The following is a 22,981-nucleotide window of genomic DNA, read 5'->3' as shown; positions in this document are numbered from 1 at the left end:
ATCTGATTCCAAAGTGGACAGTCGAAGATTTATGGCGCCATTGACCCTCATTGCTTTGCTGCTTCCTCAAGAGAACCTGCCACAGGCTGCGTGCCAAATGCTTTAAAATTTAAAGAGGTGATGAAGAAACTATCCAGAGGAGACAAAAACACATCAGTTCTGCCACAATAAGACTTTTCTCTTCCTTCCTCCCAGCCTCTTCTTTCCCACTTGATCGGTTTTATCCCGAACACTCATTGCCAGCCATTTGAACTTGTTTTTTAAATTAAGACAACTGGCTGTTCAAATGCATGTTTGTGGTTATGTATATATGGAAATCCTGGGAAAATCAGATAAAGCTTTCATGGTTAAATCCCTGCAGGACCTCCAGTTTGGATGAAATGAGGAAATCCTTGGCTTAGCTTCCAATAGATAGCTTTCTGATACAATGATGTGCAAATGACCAATAAGCTTTCCATGCCAAGATTGCAAAGCGGAGATATTGGAAACTTCATCATTGCGATTGCCATGTGAGCAGCTTTGCCTGTGCCTTTTCACACGCTGCAGGATGAAGGAGACTCGGGGATGGTAAAGGGAGATTTTTTTTCTTTAGGCTGTTTGCTGAAAGCAGAACACCTGCATTCATTCCAGGATCTCTGGAGGACTCCGAATTTGACCTCAGCGTACGAGTAAAAGGGTATCCAACTTCTCCAAAATGTCAGAATGCCACATAACTCTATTGTTCCTGACATGTTCCCTCCACAGAGGCTCGGATAAAGAAACACCTTTCTAAAAGCGGCAAGGCCGACATACCTTTCTAAGAGCAATGAAGGAAACAAGAACTCCCATATTCTCACAGCAGCTCTCTGATTTGTCCACACTTACTGGTAAACTGATAAAGCACTGTGACAATACCTCTGGAGTGTCTCATAAATGCTTCGTATTGACCTTAAAGCATTTGCTGACCACAAACAGAACTACAAAGAGGAGGGGGGGCATTTCTCCTGTGGGTAGGAGATGATTTTCTCCGGCAGGCACACAGGATCACTGTCTTGCTACTCTGACCTTCCTCAGACAGCAGCACCTTCCATTGCTCCAGGCCTTCAGCCTGAAAATCTCTCCTCTGCAGGATGGATTGGGTTCCAGGACCCTGTCCTCTCCTGGGACTGACCCAACCCGGGGAACAGGGGGCTTTCATGGGAGATCACAGGTGCTTATATACAAAATGGCAATTTTCTTCTTCCATAATTCCATGTTACTGCATTACCAGATCTTATCGTGAGGCCAGTATCTCATTCCTGAGGTTTTAGACGTTAATGAAAGATGCTTTGCCTCCGGCCACTGGGGGCTAAATCAACAAGCCTAGGATTCCTGTTGGCCTTTGTAGGGGAATACCAAAGGCAGAGAGCGGACTGAACCGAGGTCAGACACAAAGCACGGAGCAGCAGATGGAAATGCTGCGCCCAAAACAAGCTTGTATGCAATCTAGTGCGGTGTTCCCAACCTTTTTATTTGTCAGACGTACTCCCACAGCCCTCTTCAGTGACACCACCCGTCGTGTTTCAAATGTTTTCATTTGAATTGACTTTAAACAGGATGTTAATGGCCTCCTATTAATGATAAAAGTGGATATAGCTACAAGAATTATTTAAATTGTGGAAATGCATTTGTACCTGGCCACTACCACTTGGATATGCAGAAGGCGAATGTTTCAATCTGTTACTTTTAGATAATCATGAATTCATTGATTTAAGCCAGCAATTTCAACCATTTATCCAGCATGTTTAGCTATGCAGCTAAACATCATGCATGATCCTGGCACGATCCTCACAAGATGGCGCTCCTGTCCAAAAAATTTAACTTGGCTTGAGGTTAACTATTCTCTGTTATTCTACTTTTAACTGTATTTAAACATGTTATCGTTACTTTTACTTTAACCACTTAACATCAGCCTTAGCTATCTTTTTAACCTTTGATCGATTACTTTTACATAACTGCTTTAACCACGTAGCCTTTGCTATCTATTCTATGTATACTTTTTCTATTACTTTTGTAATTCATTTCATCTCTTCCATTTTAACTAGCTAACTATTGCTGCCTTCAAATAGAACTTGTGAGCCTGCGGTAACCACATGGGGAGCGGTGCACACGATATGACTGCCGTTCAAGTCGTGAGAGCGGCCATGTTGCTGACAACAGCAACATCGGCGTCGAGAAGCCATTGAAGCCAACAATTTAGCAAGCTAGCAAGCATTACGTGACCATAATGCAGGAAATGCAAAGACATAATGACAGAGGGAAAAGATGAGCCTAATATCAACGTTCTCCTCACAAATGTAACATTACAAAGACAAACTAAAATTACAATAAATTAATTTGCCACCCATAAAAAAATCATGTTAACAGCCTCTGAAATTTCTGAAAACATGAGCAAAAAAGTCACAACTGAGGAACTTGGAGCTCTCCAAAAATTTCCACTTGAAGTTGTGGTACATGGTAAATAGGACCACATATTTGAAGGCAGCATATTTGACTAGTATAGTCATTAATTACACTATCATTTTAACCTTTTACTCTTAGCTAAATGTTTATTCATGGCTTACTAGTTTTGTAATATCAACCCCATAGTCAAGTGTTACAGCCAACTGAAGGTATGTTTTTTTTTTTTAAATCAAATCTTAGTTTTTTAATTTCATTTTTCAAATGAACTATGTTTCTCCATAGTCTTCCTATGTACTCCCCTGCACCTGCAAATACCCCAGGTTAGATTAGTAAAGTCACTGGTGCATAATAGCAAGCCTGCTTAAATATATTAGCCTTCCCAGGTGACACATGGTAATTGTCTGATGCTGTCATACTGGGCGTTTATAGGCTATGAACAGCTAAATATTAAAATGAATGTACTGGATCTATGTAACCTACACTATGATATCATAATATAAAATGATAGCTATATTATTCTTTTCAGTGGTGAATTGAAACATTTTTACGATTACCTTTTATGCTCTTTGTGTGCCCTGGAATCACACTGAAACAACTTCAACAATATGTGTTGAGGATATGTAATTTCAGCCACTTAGGATCATTAAAAAGAGATCATATTGAATATCACTTCTACAGAGGGAAAGAGAAAGCGAGAAAGAAATAAAGAAGAGATTTGTTTGTCGGTCAATTCACTCAATCTCCTTAGAAGAGGGGGAGAGAAAGGGGTCGGGGTCAGCTTTCTGTAAATCTGCTGATGAAATGTTGACAAAACAGCCAATTTTCTGTAATTTTGCTGCGGCCGTCTTTCAGCAGCTTACTCACTCAGAACCCCTTCATTTCAAACAGCAGCACACCGCGACCTCTGACATGTATCTCGTCCCTGACTCCTTTGGCCTGGCAGAAAGACAGTAACAGTTGTGCCTTTTAGGTCAGGTGGACGCCGTTTAAGGAGCCAGCTTCATAAAGGACGCCTTTGTCTCTCAAACAGGCTCTCCTGGGCCCCAGTAAAAGGATAAGAAATGTAGTTAATAGCTCAGGAGTGGCCTAATCATCAGCTGCCATTACTGCTCCAATATCAGCAGAGATGACAGACTTATCAATAACAAAGGCCCAGCTGAAGCCTCCACCGCTCTGTCATTTTGATCTTTGCTCCACTAATCAGAGCTTTCATTTGAGCTAAGCACCGGGCAGCACACCTCTCATTCTCTTCATGCTGTGCCAGATATCACTCATCTTTACAAGCCACTCTGTATTCCCCCAACCCCAGGCCACCATTTCCACAAATTGGCTTAATTTCTCAGGCAAATATATGACACATCTGAGGGCTCATTATCCTTGCAACGCAAGTGATTATTGTACTTACTGCTAAAACTCTTAGCTTTTGAGGTTGTGTCTTGAATGGCTTTGGTTGGAGTCCAGCTGATTTTTTAAATGAAGATGTGTCAAACTGACGATCATGGTGGTAGGCCTATATAAATTTTTCATAAGCGTATGCTATGTTTGCTTTGAAAGTGCACTTTTAAAAACACAGAAGAGTTTTGAAGCGTATAGTTTCAACTCGGGGTTTCTGCGGATCCTTCAAAAGTCTTAAAAGGCATTGAATTCACTAATCTCAAAATAAGGCCTTAATTGGTATGAAATTGACTTAAATTAATCTTTCAGAAGTCGTAAAAACAGTCAGACATGGGAAGTGGGATGCTATGGTTTTATTTTTATGGCATGTTTTATTTTTTTATTTTATGACATTGCTTTGTAAAATCTTAAAATAATTGCCTTTTTTTTTAAAAAAGATAAAAAAATAAATTCCTTTATTCTTACACTTGTCATGATAGGAATCCAAGCAGCGGAATCTCACACGCGGATTGAGGAACACAAAATTGCCCAGAAAACTATAATATAATATGTTCATTGTCTTCCATGTATTCCACTTTAAAAAGGAGTGTTTTTTTTTTAATATTTGACGTTGATAATCAAGCCTAACTTTTTCACTGAACAAAAAGTCGTGTTTTATGTTACAATAAACATTTGGGTAAAAACGTAATTGTCCTTCAGTTTTGGTTAATCGCAAATTGGTCTTAAACTTAATTCTGAGTGGCATTAAAAAAACTAGAAAAAAAGTCTTGAATGTACCTTGCCTTAAGCTGCACGAACCCTGTGTACAGTTTGTGTGATACAAAGCATAGACATAGCATAAAAAAATACATTGTGTAATGTAAAACAAGAGCAAGACATATGTTAATAAAAGGCTGTCAGTCATCCTTACAGATTAGATAACTGTCTGTGTCATGAGTCTCTAAGAGCAAATTGGTCTTATGTAGAATATTACATATTCTAAAGGGGGTGATATATATGCCTTTAATAGTAATATACATAGTTTAATGTCAATATTTCTCTTGTTCATTCTTCTACAAATAGCTCCTCCATCAAGGAGAAACCTGAGAGGGCCAAAGAGGTGCTCCCGCACCTGGACGAGCTGGCCCTTTCATTTACAGTCATGGTGAGGATCAGGCACTGACTGACTCAGACACCTGCTATTGGGAAATATGTTCTCCATCAGTGAGCTATAGACTATTTCTGGACAGGAGCACTGGGAGACCATTGTTCTCCCCCCAGCACTGACGGCCAAGGTATTCTGGGACTCTTGGCACACATAGAAAACAATGTGTTATTCATGTTAAGCTTTAAAAATTGGGCTACTTATTCAACATTATGGAACAAACTGCAGCTAGATTGGTAATAAAATTGTTTGATGGCTTTTAATATTGCAAATATAAATATATTTATATAGTTTTAAATAAATGCAATTGATGGAACAAAATCAGAAAAACTAAAACGTCTGAATTATTTTTTTTTTAAATTATGGTTAGGTTAATACCAAAATAACCAAAATGTTCCTCTCAGATATAGAACAAATACCTATCTGTCATATAAAGCATAACCTATGGTCTCAGGATTAACATGAAACAGTGGAGCTCCTTATTCCCTCAGTTTGATACATGATATGTGCTCTTTTAAACAAATCATCTGCTGCTATACAGTCTTATACAGGGGCAGGGGGTTTGGGGATTTTGCAATGTCATCTGGGATTAAAAAGGAGCAGCACATCAGAGCCCCAGGCCACACCACCTGGAGCCCCTATACGATCCCTGGCGCTGCACCACTCACAAGCAGCCCCATTAGCTTACCGCCAAATAATTCCTGGTCAACCAAATGACACTGAGCTAACAAAGCCCCATTTCAGAAAAGATTACAACTTCAACAGGAAACCCTTTGATTATGAGTTTGTTTGAAATGTTATCAATACCATGATCATTCCTGCGGATCAACAAAACCATCTCTAATCACCATACCTTGGCTGCACCTTCAGTTGTGCATCAATCTCCAGAAAGGGGGGAGAGAAAAAAAAAGAGAAGCAAATTACGGTCGAGAATAGAGGAGTGACTTGTTTAACAAGAAGCACGTGCAATGACAAAGCGATTCCTTTCTCTGCGTTGATCACCCACCTGCACACAGATTAGGTCAGATATTCACCTGAGCTGCCAACCTGTCACTCACACTCAGTAAAAAAAAAAGAGAAACGCACACAGCACACATTCATTTCATGTTGGTGCTCCTAACAGTAGACAGCAGACAAGACTTTACCTGTCTCTGTTACAAACAGAAAAACATGCACAGTATACACAATGTAATAAAATTAAGTGGAATGTGGGCATCAACTTTAACCTCTGGTTGAGGTCACAATATGCACAAAAAACACAGTCTGCCATTTCCAGATATAATAAACATAAGATTTAAAGATTATGAATTGTACAATATTGTAAGCCCAGCTTTAGTGTAAGTGTAAAGTGCTTAAAAACAGTTATACTTGCAGTGCTCTGTTATTATATTCAAAGCGCTACAGTTTACATAAAAGTGATTACTACAGTAAACAAATCTCTGGTCTACATTGGGTGATGGCCAAACATTATAAAGCTAAAATTCAGTTCTGTTTTCTTAACATCCTGTATGAAGGTTACATTTACAGTATTTCCCAGTGTGTTATTTTTGTAGTTTTAATAGATTTGTGGGAAAATTAAACAAATAACCAGAAGGAAATGTTTCCACTGTGTTAAAGAAGTATTTCGACCATCCTTGAAAAAGTTCTTCATTTAATCCTGTTGTTCAACATTTCCCTCATTTGCATGTGCTTTGTCAACCACAATGGCAAAGTTTTTACATAATTAAGACCAGACAACCGAGAATGTCACATACAGGAATTTGTTGTTGTAAAAAAAGTAAATAAAATATATAATGATAGTAACACTTAAAAAAGACAAGCTAATATTTGTCTTTATCACTTAGGTTTAATGTTACAATTTTTGATATAATTTATGGTACAACTTCATCTGATTGTTTGAATAACATATTTTCCTTGTAGTGCTGATCCACCTTAACCCTCGAAGAGTAATGTATTATAATAAAAGGGAGGAATGGGATGCAAAATTGACATTTCATCGTCAATTTAGACTCTGGCGCCCCTTTGTGGTATCTATGCAGAATTGAATAAATTCATATTTAGTCCATGAAAACAGATTATGCCACTCTTTCCAAAAAACGTGTCTGAAACATAGCAAATAGCTGAAAAAAACAAACTTAAATGCGACTGTCTAAAGCTTTAATGAGCGTAAAGGTGACGAATGCCTCTGAAGTTGTAATAGTGACTCAACTCAACTTTAATATAATTTTTAAAAAGGTACAACACCACAGTCCTAGTTGACTTTAGGTGATAAACTCATGTAACTCAATGCTATCCTAAATTAGTGGGCTAGATTACATAAATAAATAAATAAAGTTCTATCATTAAGATCATGTAAATGCTGTCGATGTTTTGACTTTTTAAAAAAAAAAGAAAAAAAAAGTTTCTCTCCATCTCTCTCTAAGTTCAGTTCAATTCAATTCAATTCAATATAGGCTTTATTGGCAGGACATTTGACATGTGTTACCTTGCAATATATGACTTACATGATCAATTACATGAATAACAATGTTAGTAAAATGGGTAATTAAACTCGTAAAGAAAAAAGAATATATATATGTGTGTGTATGTGTGTGTGTGTGTGTGTGTGTGTGTGTGTGTGTGTATTTTTTTTTTCTTGTATATATTTATATATATATATTATATATACCCTATATGTTTACCTATAAACACGTTTTGTGTGTATATTTGTGTGCGTGCATGCGTGTGTGTGTTTGTGTGTGTGACGTTGGGGGGAACACAAGCACAGCTGTACAGGTAAAGACCAACGTCATCTCAGATTTAAATGAAGAAACTTAAGTAACTGAAAAAGTAAAACATTCAAAACATTCAGTGCACTAAGTACACTTACACGTACAGTTTCCTCCCACTATCAGTTTTGTGGTGGCAGATTAATGGGTGTAGTCAGCAGATAAAAGTACGGGTATATGTTCGCCACGTTAAAACAATGTTGAGACCGACTGTGGGCTACTTTTCATTTATTTCTGCGCGTCTACATGCCTTCCGTAATGTCGTATATTGAGAACATGATGTCTTAGTAAATAACACTGTCATGAGTAAGGGAGGGGCTGCTGCAAAACACACTGATAGAATGAATGCAAAGAGCCAAAAGAACACTTCCTGTTGATGCAAAAATTGCAGCAGCAACTGTCTGACACATCTGGACTGGAGAGGGGGGGAGGCCTGGCTGTAGTGTTAGCGAACTACTGAGGGGAATGGACAACGTTTAATGCTAATCTGCAAGACGGTGAGTTTAATCGACGTCAACTTTGGCTTGGGCTGGTGGCTGTTATGCGTTTGCAATGTCAGCGCGTCTTAGCTCTGACAGCGAAAAAAATGGGGAAATAATTGCTTCCGACCGTACGCTAGCACCTAAATGCTAGCTAGCGTTAGCCGCTACTGAGCGCTGGCAGACATGGGATGGTTGCTAGCTTAACTCGCGCTAACTGGGAGTGTAAGCTAGCTAGCATAGTAGTTATTTCATGATAGCCGACAGTTTGTAGCCGCGCTCGACGTTGTAACTTATCCACTAGACCATACGATGTTATAAAGCTTGTTTATGATCACAGAAAGCATGTATAAACCGTAAAACTGTCCACCGCGCGTAATAGTGTGAAGTCTGTGTGAAAGCTGGGCTTTTTTTCCTAAAATAATTGCTCTCTTCTAGGTTAGCTAACATAGCTAACGCTGTGTTAGCTAGCTGCTGCGTGTGTGCTGCTTGATAGTTGGGTGGTTCGGCCCTGTGAGCCGATGCATTTTTTTAAACACACAAGTTAACCTTACTATACGTTACTGGAAATGGGAAATAGTGGAGACAACAAATAAAACAACGCAGGTGAATGTGACGGTCAAGCTAACGTTGACCTAGCTGCTCCGCTAGGTAGTGTAGACCGCCCCTAGAAAAGCTAACTAACTCGTAACAGAATGGTTTGCGATAAAGTTTGACACATTGTACATTTGCTCTCCACTGTATCGGCACTGTATGCATGTACAATGGCATAAACAATACGTGCTCATGTCCCTTAGTGTCCATGCGCGACGAAACTTGCACAATCAATACGAGTCTTAATGTATAAGTTAGTGTACCGAGTGTATGGTGAAGACATGTAATTAAAAGCCTTATTTTGGACCTACTTCACGTTATGGGGTGTTATAGGGCTCGTATGTATTTATTGATTGATAATCTAACCCGTAAGGTTATCTACAATGTTTTTAGGGCATCAATTAAACTAAACGACTAAAGATACCAGTGTTAGCAATGCCTTTGACCACAGTTTATGTAGCCTACCTGTAATCTAATTGTAACTTAACGTGATGTTAGGGCAGGTGAGGACAAAGTGCAGGGACATGGCAGTACACTTGGGTTCACCTAGCTCACCGAGAACTGTGTTAAAGCTGCTACTATTCCTTTGAGATCCATCTGCTCTAAAATGTCCCAGTCGGCCCAGTTTGAAACCAACAGCATGCCTTACTCTTGGACAGTTGCACCCCTACCTAGTCTAAATATTTCAACTAAAAGGCATGTCAGAACACAGTGCAGCCAAACCAATTACCACTTTTGCATGAGCAACCATTATGGCTTTGCACCCATTCAACCCTGTATTTTATAGTCCCGTTTCTGTTCGGGATTAGTAGCAATAAAACTGTATTGGTTTGCACCACAAGCTGAAATTAGTGATTGTGCAATACACAACACAAAGATGTTTGTAATGTCTGGTGAAAACAACACCCTGAAGTGCATCCAGATAATGTGAAAAATCTGAAATTTCTGGGGCAGTGTCAGATTTTATTGTTTGTAGCAGTTAAATCCAAAGAAGTTACCAGGTCACCGTCCGTAAATTTGCAAAATACACAATTTCCTAGATAAAATTAGGCAACCTTTTTTAAAGTATGTTTTGTACCCATCATATTGTGATATTAATCACTTAATTATTGACATAGATGTCACTTTATTTAGTGTTAACTGATTCACATGGTAAAAAGTGAAACATGTTGTGATTCAAAATATTAAGCATTTACTCATTAGCATTATGATATACTGTATTTTTCTCACTTAATACATTTTTGAATTGTAGGACTTTCCTGAAGAAGACAGTAAAACAAACACTACATGTAGACATTTGCAAGGTTTTACTGCATGTCCGTGTCAAACGGTGCTTGGTTGAATTATTTTCTACCATTAGCAAAACCTGACCATTTGGTGGTAATAAAACACCAACCATTTGGTGGTAATAACACTTGTCTTAAAGTTGAACCCTGTTTTCCCATGTTTTGTGCCTAGGTGGCCAATGGGAACAACAGTTTTTGAAATTGGTCCAGTATTTAACAAAGATGCTCCAGCCAACTGTGTCAAACTATCCTGTAATGTAACTACAAAGAGCACTGTTTATGTCCTATAAGAGTGCTTTGCCACTGATGTGCTCGGTGTGTTATTCTAAGTATCTGACAACATTATGAGGATCCCTACTGAGATAAATCTTTTTTCTTAAGGTATAAGATCATTTTTGTTTAATCGTAAACAGCCCCAAAATTGCGATCCCTTAACCCACCACACTCCATTTTAATTGAACAGTAACTTTGGCGTGTATAAAGCCAGCATATTTTCACAACTCACTGGGTGAATTATAGGTTTATTCCAACCAAACCACAGTAGGCGCTTGTTCAAAAAGACGATTTAAGATTCATTTTGGGAGTTTTTACTTTGTTTCTGTTGACTTTGAATGAAATGTGTTCTAAAATGACAAAATTACAGCTTATTTAAATGGAGGATGGTAGCTTTGGTGATAGTGGTTTCAGGGTTGTTTCTGGATAAACAAATAGGATCTTACTCTTTAAATAAAGGGTCTGGCTAGAGATCTTTTCCATGATGTTGTCAGACACCTACAGCAATCTGAGCATGCAAGTGGCAAAAACAAGCACCTCTAGTGGACCTAAATTGACAATGCTCAACTGCCCCAAGCATGTTTCGCTACTTCTGGGTACAGCCCTGTCGCTCATACCGGACCATTGAAAAAAACTGTTGTTCCTGTGAGTCACTTGGACATAAAACATGGGAAAATAGGGTCCAGTTTGAAAAATACTGAAGTTACCCTTTAAAGGCATTGCATCAAGTCTATCAGTGCCATCTGTAATTGCAACATTGGTATCACTGCAGGGTGGCTCCAGGTGAAAAGGCAGTGTAGCGGGATGATATCCTAGCTAATTAGAGACGGTCATTAAACGCACTCTTCCTGCTGCAAACAAGATGTGGTGACTGTCAAGGCTGATGGTAGACAAAATGCAGGATAACTGGTGCACAAGGGAAAGGGTGAGTAATGGACAGCAGAGTCAGAGTACTGTCCAGGCTCAACTGGTTCCCCTACTACTAGTTACTCTTATCTGGATGCATCAGTTGTCACTGGTCATTGTGGATGCCTTACTGTGTCCAAATCATACCTGTCAAAATCCTATTTGGCATCTCAGTCTTGAGTGAGATGGTGTCACCAAGAAGAAATTGATTGTATGATCATGGCAAACTTACTTCACTGCACTGTACAGTTCTGTGTAATTATGTTAGTCTGTTACGAGGTCTGTTCAGCGTTTGAAAATGAATACATTGTTGGAAAAGTAGGTGACAAAATATAATAAGTAGGACTCGATTCTTCAAGTTGTCCACTTGTGTTTATCGGAAAGGCATAAGCATACGAGTTGGCTGAAAGGAAAGATGAGCATTTTCTTGTTTTCTACTTACTTACTCAAAATTGAATAAGTGAACACACCCAAAGGCTAAGCATACAATATTTAGCTCTGCACACTGAGCTCCCACTAAGCTTTAACAGTTTGCACAATGCATGTTATCCTCACACCAGCAAAGTTGCTCACGTAATACCTTCCCTTTAATGTATCTAGTCTATTTTTATCTTTTTTTTTCTTTTCTTTTTTTTTTTTTACTATCTGTTTGAAATTGCTCTTCCAACCTTTGCTTGTTAAGCAATTCAGTTCTGGGTCTGGTCTGCCCCACATGCTGTTTTTCAAAGTAGGTGAAATGCTGCTGATGTTGAAGAAAGCATACAGTGCTTGCTTGCTGACTTTGATTTTTCTTCTATTTTTTTTCCTTTCCTTTCCTTCTTTTTTTGAGCGACATGCCTAAGTTGTTGGCTTTAGGTGATGTCTTACCACTGCTGACATTATGGTCAGCCAAATGATCACAATGTACTCAGCATCCTTTTTTACATACCTACATGAAGCAGCTGTGTCAAAAAGGTGTATTACCAGGCAGGGAGCTTGAGCCACAGATGGAAGTTTTGAGTTTAATCATTTTCAGTTTTTCCCACGTGAGCCGAGCATGTGACCCTCACGCAGCATGTGCATCTCAACTACTGAGCATACATTCTTTGGCTGCCCTTCAACTTGGCTCCATTCAGTACGCATGCTGTTGGCAGCCATTACTGGTATGTCTTAGTGTATAAACATGCTGTATTTGAATGCTGGTAATGGGGGAGTGAAAATAATATACAGTACACCTTCTTAAGATTCCCTCTGTTTTGCTACATCTTTCCCTCTCCTGTGCCAGAATGAGAGCATATGTTTTTTTGGACAGGTGTCTTGGCAAGCTTTGGCAATTGGAGAAAGTGTTTACGTTCCCAAAGTGCTGATAGGGAGTCAATGCGCAGAAGATCATGCTGAATTGCCAGCAAGGGACGGGCAGGGGGTGGTGGAGGAGGTGCAGACGGAGAGATGGGAGAAGGGCAGATGGAGTCAGGGGAGAGGAGGGTCAAGCTGGAGAACTGACACATACTAAGGTTTTGCAACACGGAGGTAGTTGCTCTTACAAACACAGCATTACACATTAGGTACTGTAAGATTGGATTTCACAGTCACTGCGGTTTAACTAGTTCTGCTGAGAGGGCAGGGCCTATGTTTATTAATATTTATGAACCAGCTCTAGTCAGTACATTATTGTGTAAGGGTAGTGTGCCATTACTTGTGTGGGAATGCCTTTTATGGAATCTGAAATCTTTTAATGTTATGAAATATCTTTAAGTAGCATTGTGCAGGATTTAATGGCATCTAGGGGTGAAGATTGCAGATTGCAACCATCTGCAACTTCTCTTATGTGCCAAGCCTGAAGTCTTCTTTGTTTAGGAGGGTTTTTTTTTCAGGAGCTGAATCATCTGTAAATGTCTCTTCCTCCCCAAAACAGACTAGATGATTAAAAGCGATAACTGAACTGAATAAAGCAGTTTAATGTTACAGATCAGTATTTCTCTGGTGCTTTTCAGCTCATTGCAGATAGTCCAGCACCTGCTAAAGTGTGCTCGGCTTTTCTCTGATAACTTAAGATCCAGATGTTCAGTTTTTTTCTGGGAGCTGAAATATCCACAGAGGTCTATTCCTCTGCAAGACAAAGCGATCCAGAGATTTAACTGGGGCTAAAACACTGAATGAAGAAGTTTCATGTTAAAAAATGACTGTTTTTTCAACTCTGCTCATCACAGAAGTCTGCTAACAAGAAAACACAAATGGCCCGATCCAGAACCAGTGTTACGTTTGTCCATTCTGGGTTACTGTAGAAACACAGCGCTGCAACATGGCAATCTCAATAAACAAAGATCTGCTCTCTATGTAGAAGTAGATCACTCATTCTGTGGTGACAAAAGAACAACAATTCTTATTTTAAGTTGTTAATTCACTAAAGAAAATGTACTTGCTTATTATATTGTATTCCATTTCTGCCAATATGTTAGCCTAAATCCTACATACTGGATCTTTTACTGCAGGGAGAGGCAGCTGTCGTCATCAGTTGGATTAAGATCAGAAAGCATTATCCAAAGCTCGACAGTTACAAAAGTAAACAAATGGTGTGGTGGCGGTGTCATTACTGCCAATTATTTAATCTAGTATATCAAAAAAAGCTGTAAAGACAGGTTTTGTAAGCGACTATAGAAAGGCTGGTGCTTGCCAAGAAGAACAGGTTTTCTTCTTTGTCTGCCAAATGTGGCATACCTTTGCAGCTTCACTCATATTTGACGTTTTGTTCGACCAGGTGCATATGGTTAATAGAAAAAACATCCCTCTCAATTTGCTGCTTAGCTATAATTGCTATAGGTGAATAATCAATTTAAAACATGCAGTAAATAATATATGAATGAAGAATAAAAAATGCAGAATTGGATTTTCAAATTCTGAATTCATCTTTGGATTACATTGCCTTCTTTGTTCTCATACCTCCTCTACTGGTAATGTGGTGCCACTCCCAAGAAAACAACCACTCCTTTTGTACCTTCTGTCTGCCAAATAGCTATATGTTGGAGGTAAAATTTATACTCAGTTTTATTTTCTATGGCAGTAATTTTGTCAATTTCTGATTTTAAATTCACAACAAAATTAGTTTGGGGTTACCAGTTATTATGGATCAGCAAGTGTGTTTTGTTTTTTTTATCTTTGATATTAAGAAATAGCAGAATGTTTGGACTCTAGTGTTTAGTATATGCTAGTTATGGGCTTGAGTACTCAAGTATTCGTAGAATTTTTAAGTAGCCTACTGAAAAAGGATGGTTATGAAAGATTTGTTGAATACATAAAAAAGCCAAACACAATTAAACTTAAGTTGGGAATGCACTTTATAGGTTTTTCATATGTAACCTAAAAGGGCTTTTTGTTTTGTCAGCGCTCCGGACAAACTTTTTCAATTGGTTACCCTCATGGACATATATTAGGTGCACCCAAAATATTTCACCGCCCCTTTTGGCACCGCAATAATACTACGTTTAAAGTGTTACCTTCTCTTTCCAGTTCTCATACACATTGTTTATTTCTTAACACATAATGTAAATGATTGCACAGGGCTGTACGTTAACTTTTTCTGCACATATCACTGGTGCTACAGAGGTTCAAAGTTTTGTAGCACGGGCCACAAAATTGAAGCACGAGTGTAAGGGCATCAAGTTAGTCAATTGTAGTTTAACGCTATTCAAACTCTATGCATGGAGCTGTTCAGAACATCATTTTCCATGACTTTTTAAATGAATGTCGTACTGAAAAATGCAGACATTATATTTACTATCTTTATTTATTATTATTCATACACATAGCATGGATGCTTTAGGGGCACTAAGGGTCCTAAAACCATCAATTGATAAAAAAGTGTAAATGTCTTATTAAGACTATTATGTTTCTGCTCTCTTACAGGGATACAGACAACAGTAGTACATATATATTTAGAGAGGGAGAAGGAGACGTTGATCATGAAGCCAAGTGTTAATGTTCAATTCTCTGGTTTATCAGTGAAGTGCATGAACCACACAGCAGACTGAAGTCTCTACTGACAGAGTGACAGCTGACTCATAAACACGTCTGTCACCAGCATCCAGGCGCGGTCTCACAGTGGCACGGTAGATAACAACTACCGAGTAGAATAGCGTGCGTCCATTCACCCACACACAAACAAGAAGGACGCAAACCCTCACCTCAGACACACAAGCGGCCTGGTCTCACGCACCTGCTGTGCAGAGCTGTATCACACGTGTGCTACTGTGGCAACTTAATTTATCAAACAGGCCTATTTTTGCGAGTACAGCCCTGGTGTAAAAGCAGATGATGTCAGGTCAGGCTTAAGCATTTTATTGGTGACAGGGGAGACAGGTGGCGGAGTGGTTACCTCCGCTGGTGATGTCAGGTTTGGTTTTTCAGGGCTGGGGACAGGTGCACACCGCAGCATTTGTCTCTACGAGAAAACAATCAGTAGTTTTCTTCAGACTGTGGTGTTGCTTGAGGAGGAGTACAGGGCAGGGTTTCACACATACACAACACGCAGAAACAGATCTACTCATTGTCAGCCGCACTGGTGAAACCAATGAAAATGTTTAGTTGCACTTGACAGAGTTTTGATAGAACTTTGCAGCTCTTGTTTCTTTTATAAAAGAATTTGTCATTTACGGTACTGTATAAAGTAAGCCTGTATAAAAGCTCAAACAGCCGTCTGTCTCATTTGTCTTATGTGTAAAGTACAATAGTTTTTTAGTTAACTGTGAAATTGTAAAAATGCTGCAGTGCATTATAAATGAAATGTCTCAAAACCTAATGTTTTTCTTTTTTTTCGTTTTCCCATCAGGCAGCCGACAAACTGGAGAAACATATCCAAGAAATGGACGACGGCAGCTACATCGAGTTCGATGTGCCGGAGTTCAGTAACACTGTTCTGACCCAGCTCAATGAGCTGCGGCTGCAAGGGAAGCTGTGTGACATCATTGTTCACATTCAGGGCCAGCCATTTCGAGCCCACAAGGCTGTGCTGGCAGCTAGTTCACCCTACTTTCGTGACCACTCAGCTCTCAGCACCATGAGTGGCCTTTCCATCTCGGTCATCAAAAGCCCGGAGGTGTTTGAGCAGCTTCTCGCATTCTGCTACACAGGTCACATGTCCCTGCAGCTCAAGGATATCATCAGTTTCCTCACCGCTGCCAGCTTTCTGCAGATGCAGGCCATCATTGACAAGTGCACCCAAATCCTGGAGAGCATCCACTCCAAGATCAGCCTCCCGGTTAATGTCTGCAGTCCAGAGAAAGACGACTCGCAGACCAGCGGCAATGGGGTCAATGACAGCAACCTCTTTGTAAACCCTACCCAGATCTCCCCCCCTTACTACTCCCGGCAGAGTCAGCCAGGACACGAAGCACGCTTTGAGCTGGCGGGAAAAGGCCTGGGCCGGGGGCGACAGCAGCAAGAGGAAGGCCAGTCGGACCGAGGCAGTAGTGATAGTGTGTCAGAGCATGATGCTCCCATGGAGGGAGAAACGGAGCAAGTGGAACTGATCGGCAAAGACGGGCAAGTAACAGATGTGCATGTGAAGATAGAGAAAACCGACAGACCCACCTACTCAGATAGTTCCTCAGCCGGTGATGATGGCTACCACACGGAGTTGGTAGATGGAGAGCAGGTATTGGCCGTTAGTGTGGGTTCTTATGGGCCTGTCATCCAGTCTGCTGCCTATTCTTACTCAGGGCTGTCCTCCTCGTGCTTTGTCAACCTTAACAACTCCAGTCCTTCCCGCTCCATGCTCAGTGGCTTCAGAGGTGGGCGAGCCAGGGCAAAGCGCCCCCTGGCCATCCCAGCAGGTGTGCTGAGTCATATTAAACCAGGCTCAGATGACAGCGAGTCAGCCGGAGGACCCACAGGGTTGGAGAACGACGTGCGAGAGCGTAGCCTGCGGAGCCAGTGGTACCCCTACAATGAGAGACTCATTTGCATCTACTGTGGAAAGACCTTCAATCAGAAAGGAAGCCTGGATCGCCACATGCGCCTGCACATGGGAATCACCCCATTTGTTTGTAAATTCTGTGGCAAGAAGTACACGAGGAAAGACCAGCTGGAGTACCACATCCGTGGCCACACGGACAACAAGCCCTTCCACTGTCAGATCTGTGGCAAATGCTTCCCATTTCAGGGCACCCTTAACCAGCACCTGAGGAAGAAGCACATGGGAGCATCAGAGGGTAGTAATCATATAGACTCTCCAGAGAGGACGGAGGGAAGCTCAGGTCAGAAGGACCAAGAGGATACGTCTGAGGGGATGGCCTTCGAGGCGCAATATGCAGAAGAGGCACCAGCCAATGATATGGAAGAGAGTTCAAAATGCAGTCCGGAGGAGGCTCAAGCATCAAGATGTGATTTTTAGGTCCTGCTTCAGGTTAAGGAAGCTTTAAGAAATGTTTATCTTAACTCAACTTAAAGGACTTTTTTTCTTTTGGAATCAGCTCCCTCTACTATGGACATTTCTCGTGTCAAAGGGTTTCTGTCAATTTTGTGAAAGCTAGATGTTGAATGCAGAGAGCAAATGGGTGCTTTATAGAAATTTGATTCTTTCAAGCAAAGGGAGTAACAATTTACTATTTTTGAGGAGGTCCCAATAATCAAGACCCCCCCGAATTGATTTCTCTTTTTATCTTTCCATGTTTTTTAAAACATATTTACAGAGTTATATAGGCATGTTGCAATAATTGATAATGTGAAAGCTCTGGTAAGATGCTTGTCATATCACCTTTTTACCTGACCTGTTTTTGCACATGTGGCCACAGGAGGTCACTTACTCACAAGGAATGATTTTTCTGCCAGTGCAAAGCTTCGTGTGACATATCCGTTCAATACCTCATGATGCAACTACATACTCATAACAGACAGTATTTTAACTTCAATGAAACTCACCAGGTTCTACCTCATAGCCAAGAACCTACCAGGCACAGACGTGTTCACCGTTTAAAATCCGTTTTAGGTTGTATATGTACAGTATCTTATTGCCAAACCCTGTAAAGAAAATCCTCTCAACACAAAGCCTTGATACTTAGGGGAAATATTCCTTGCTGATTGTATGGATTAGGGACGTAGTCCTTGTCAAATGTTTCATGGTCAGCCAGGTTAAAATGATGATTAAGAAGGTGCTATGTTAGAGTAAATTAAATTTGCTAGCTTTCCTGTGTGTTTGTTTTCGGTAAATGCGGAGAATAGAGAAAGAAAATGGCCCTGCATATTTTCAAGATACGATTTTGCTTTATAACATTTGTTCTACGAAAAAACACTTATCTCTCATCACTACTGGAGATCTCACTCTGTCTCACTCGTTTTTTTTTCCCGATACTGTCATCCATGTAATGGGTGAAATACGTCCATACAGTGAAATCATTTGTATTCCTATATACCCTGATGGCAGACTTATACTGAATTATTGTATGTTTGAATCGTTTTGTCCTGAGGTACTTCTCGGTTATTACTCAGCGTCTTGATAGAGACGGGAGTCCTCATTGTCAACTCAGCACAGTAGGAACGGTTGTGGACCTGTTCACAGAAATCAATATAGTATACTAGTCTGAATAATATGCAAACAGAAAGAACAAAGGAATCTCAGCCATTTTGACATGGTTTTTCTTCCATTATTTGAAAGAGCTATTGGATTGTTTTCTCTTTTTTCCTTCTGTCCTACCTTTTTATGAGGGGGACGATTGATCCGTGGTCTTTGTTCTCTGCATTGGGTTGGGGTCAAGTGCAGACTTGGAACAAGTTTTCCTCATTTGTCAGTCATGGTGTTGACATAGATGTGGCATAGTTAGATTAGGGAAAGGTAGCTGATGATCCAAAGTATTGATGCACTTTGCAGAGTTGGTGGGAGGGATGGGTACTGGCCCATTGAGAAAATGTGCTAATTTTTGTCTTAATTCTGATGTGGCAGTGTCAGGGTAGTACTAGCCTCACAGCAGTGATTTTTTTTTTTTCTTCCTCTGAGTGAATATGTTGTAAACTCTGCAATCACATAAATACTATTGGCTACAAGTCATGTATATGGCTGCATATTTTATCTATACTGTTTGAATCGTGGAGATCTGGGATGGGGGTGTTGTTAGTTTTTAGGGACTTGGGTTTTATTTCAATTGTGATTTTAAGGAATCTGCATTCACAGTAAATACATTAAAGGCCATTAAAAGGCCTGATTGACTCTGTCATACATTTAGAAATTTAAAACTCAGCTGGGTGGCCCCTTTTGTGCTTTCCTGCTTTCTTATTTGCCATCCAGCTGTTTAATACTCTTTTCTTAGAGCACCTGCTATATGCTTTTGTCCCATCTGGTCCATGCTGAATTTGCGTCAATGAATCGGGTTTGATTTTTTCACAGTTTCCATATGATTTTCTACTTTGTGTGCGTTTTGGTGGGAGAACACTGATTTGTTGCTTCTGTCTTACGTCAAGAGTGCAGTCCTTTTATTCCACCGAATGTGCGGTTATCGTCTTCACTCATTGACAGTTGAGATAGCAAACCAAAATGTAGGGAATTTTGCAAAAATCGGTATAGCTAGCTTTTCCGTTATCATAAGGATTCATCACAAACACTTTGGTCACCACATCCACAGTCTATCAGTACTTTTTAGATGAATGTTTGCTAAGTCAAGTTTATTTCAGTCGGCCGCTGATGTGCAGGTTTGACAGCTTGATCTGACCTCATCAAAATCAGCCGCTGACTAATTTGAATCTGCCTATGATGATTCTTGCCCTTCACCTAGAAAAAAAGGAAAAAGCATTGTCAGTAATGTTTTGTGAGTAATAGGTACAAACTGCGAAAACTATTTTGTGCCAAGAGTTCACACACCAAAGACTAATGGGTGATTTTTAACCGTAAATTTTTGACTGTATTGCATAATTCAGTGCTCATTAGGGAGAGTAGGTTCTTAATTTAATGTAGTTCATTGCTATTTGCAAGGAATGTATGTTTCCCAGCCTAACAATCACTTGTGTACAATTTGAACAATTTGCTAAGAAGACATTAAGCAGAGAAGTCATAAATGACATAATATATTAAGCCATACAAAAGCTGACAATATAAAAGTTGTGCAATAGGTATTGTAATTGTTTAAAGCCAATATAAACAAAAGAGAAGAGAATACTTCACAAAAAGTGGCATCTTTAACTTAGTGCCTTGCCACAAGCTTTACATTTTAGATTCTGGCACTTAGATTCCTGTGCCTCGTTCATTTTGTAATGGATTGAAAAGAGAGATTATAAGTAGAATATGGCCACAAACATCATTTAAAGTGGTAGCAAGAATGACCAGGACTTGATTCATGTCATTCTTGTCCATTTTATTATTATTTACAGCTCAAGTCTTTGCCCCTGTTTTCATGTTTTATCATTTGATCTGTTTGTTTTTTTTGTCATGAAATGAACAACTTAAGATTTAACTGATTTTGTAGCAACTGATTACAATCAAATGAGGCAGACTTGTTCCCTGCGAGCCTTTTTGCCCCATGCTTCAGAGACTATACTGTATGCCTCCTCTCTAACCACTGAGGACAATCTTTACATTGTACTGGAGTTTTAGGCATTTTAAATTAAGGAAGGAGATGCATGAGAAACGCATATCTGCTTCCTCTCAGTTCTCTTGGAGCATCTGGCAAGGGAACAGCTGCTTGGGTATTTAGCCGATAAACTGAATATTTGTGGAGGAAAAAAAAAAGAAGCTTACCCTCATATACTGTAGCTGAATTGCACGTTGCTCAAACCACAAAATTGTATGAAATTGCCAATGGATTTATTTTTTTTTAAACTTGAGTTTTCTTGTATTTGTGTCATCGACTGTGCACTTACAGTTTTTTGTTGATAGTAAATACAAATTCCATCCGGGAAATCTAGTTTATCTCTGTAGTTGCCCTTAAGGGACTCAGCTACGATGGCCTCAATCACTTTGCTAGGGACCTTTTCCCCTTAAATGGTGCTTTTAGACTTAGTCAGATTCTTCTTTTTTATTTATCAAACAAGTCCTTGTAATCATCACAGGTGAACGGAGGGGGAAATGTTTAAGCTTTTCATGAACTACAGTTACTTTCGTGATACACACCTACAGAACCAACTGAACTTGACACTCGAATCGACTCTTTGTCAACTCTTAGTTCCACACCTCTTGCGAGGAACGGGAGATGCATTATGGGCCACAAGTAATCAAAAGGAAGTGTTTACAGGGAAGGCTGTCAGACTACTTTTTGAAATTGCAGCTCGTCCTATTCTTTTTATAATAAACTCACTTCAGGTAGTTTACAAACACTGATACAGGCTTAGAAATAAAATCTTAAGTCTTCCATAGCTTTTCTGTCAGTTTCTGTCCACTGTGTATTATAAGAAAAAGCAATAACCTTTTTAAAAAAAAAAAAGAAGTGGTGTATTGGGATCATCAAGCCTATTGAAATATTGGCCTGTCATATATCAAACAAAGTGAATGTCAGGGAGCTGTTGAATTGAAGTCGGACCAGGACAATTTGATATTGATTTATTTTTTATATATTTTCTGAAACTTTGGAAACTTTCCTCTTCAGAAAAAATATATATAAATGGGGAAAAAAAGTGGTGTTGCTTGCAAATGCGAAGTCAAAATCCAGTGGTAGTCAGTAAACTGCAACACAGGAACTGAGCGTGTGGTTCAGTCATCGAACTCAGTGGCACTGTTCAGAGTTGCACCTCCAGCTGTGTCAAATAAAGAAAGGGATTTTTGGGCTGTATAGCCACTGTTTGGGAGCGGGCGATCTGTTGTCATGTTGAGGTTCGGTGGTCTCCTATGGCTCCTCACGCACTGAGACTGTAGTTGTGGTGGACAAGGGGGGAAGTTTTCAGTCGAGCTATTGTTCCTTTTCCTTTTACAACTCCCTAAACTCTGCACTATGACGTCTCTGGCTCATATGTATTTGGTGACAAGGCAAAAAAAAAAACTTAGAACTCAGGGTATATAGTGTTAAAAGTGGTCTCATTGGACATGCTACTTATGTCCATAGTATAATCGTGCACTTCTCTTCAGGTGGGGAAACAAGTCCTCAGTCAGTGGTTCCCAAACATTCTGCCTCAAGGTCTCAATGAGCCCATATTTTCCACAGAGCTGAAGCATGGGGAGCCCTTGAGACCACGAACCGAGCCATGATAGCCGAAAAACGCCCCAACTCCTGTTTTGTCCACTCTACACACAACCTCACAACCCAACTGTGAACCTCAGAACTCTACTGTTTTGTACAACTATGAAGTAAATGAAGCTAGCTAGAGCTGATGTTGTATCTCTTTGCCATTTATGAATTTATTTTATAGCATGAAATAAAATATATTTATTCAAATTATATATTTTACTCATAATCATTCTGTGCTGCTTCATTTTGGTTCTTAAGCTTGTAAATTGCTTTTTTATTATATAAAAAAATGTCAATAGAATAATGCGTTTGTAAAATAAAGACGCTCATTTGGCTCCGATTTGTCTTTTGTGTGTTTGGAAAAAATGGATTTGTATGTTTAAATGTGCACTCCAGCGACCCAGATCTAAGCATTTAGTGTAAAGGAGGAGAAAAACATACCTAAGTAGTCACACGTACTTCAGTAATCCATTTTACAATGTGTTGAGCAACAAGCCGTCCAGTATATGGGCAAAATATGTTGCTAACATGTATGGAATTTACAATACTGCCATAACGCTGTTAGGGAAGGCATCTGGAGAAACACCAGATGTATGTG

The 22,981-nt window shown here is 39.7% G+C and overlaps 1 protein-coding gene across 1 annotated transcript; it reads left to right on the top strand.

Moving 5' to 3' along the window:
* The first annotated feature begins 8,113 nt into the window (after nucleotides 1-8,113).
* zbtb34 (zinc finger and BTB domain containing 34) lies at nucleotides 8,114-22,595 on the top strand. The gene is made up of 2 exons (XM_042488074.1): nucleotides 8,114-8,225; nucleotides 16,071-22,595. The coding sequence occupies exons 1-2, from the start codon at nucleotides 8,208-8,210 to the stop codon at nucleotides 17,631-17,633; spliced, it is 1,581 nt and encodes a 526-aa protein (XP_042344008.1). The 5' UTR covers nucleotides 8,114-8,207; the 3' UTR covers nucleotides 17,634-22,595.
* The last annotated feature ends 386 nt before the right edge of the window (nucleotides 22,596-22,981 follow it).

This window comes from Plectropomus leopardus, chromosome 6 (assembly GCF_008729295.1).
Source record: "Plectropomus leopardus isolate mb chromosome 6, YSFRI_Pleo_2.0, whole genome shotgun sequence".
Lineage (NCBI taxonomy): Eukaryota > Metazoa > Chordata > Actinopteri > Perciformes > Serranidae > Plectropomus > Plectropomus leopardus.
This window is presented reverse-complemented; position numbering and strand designations above follow the sequence as displayed.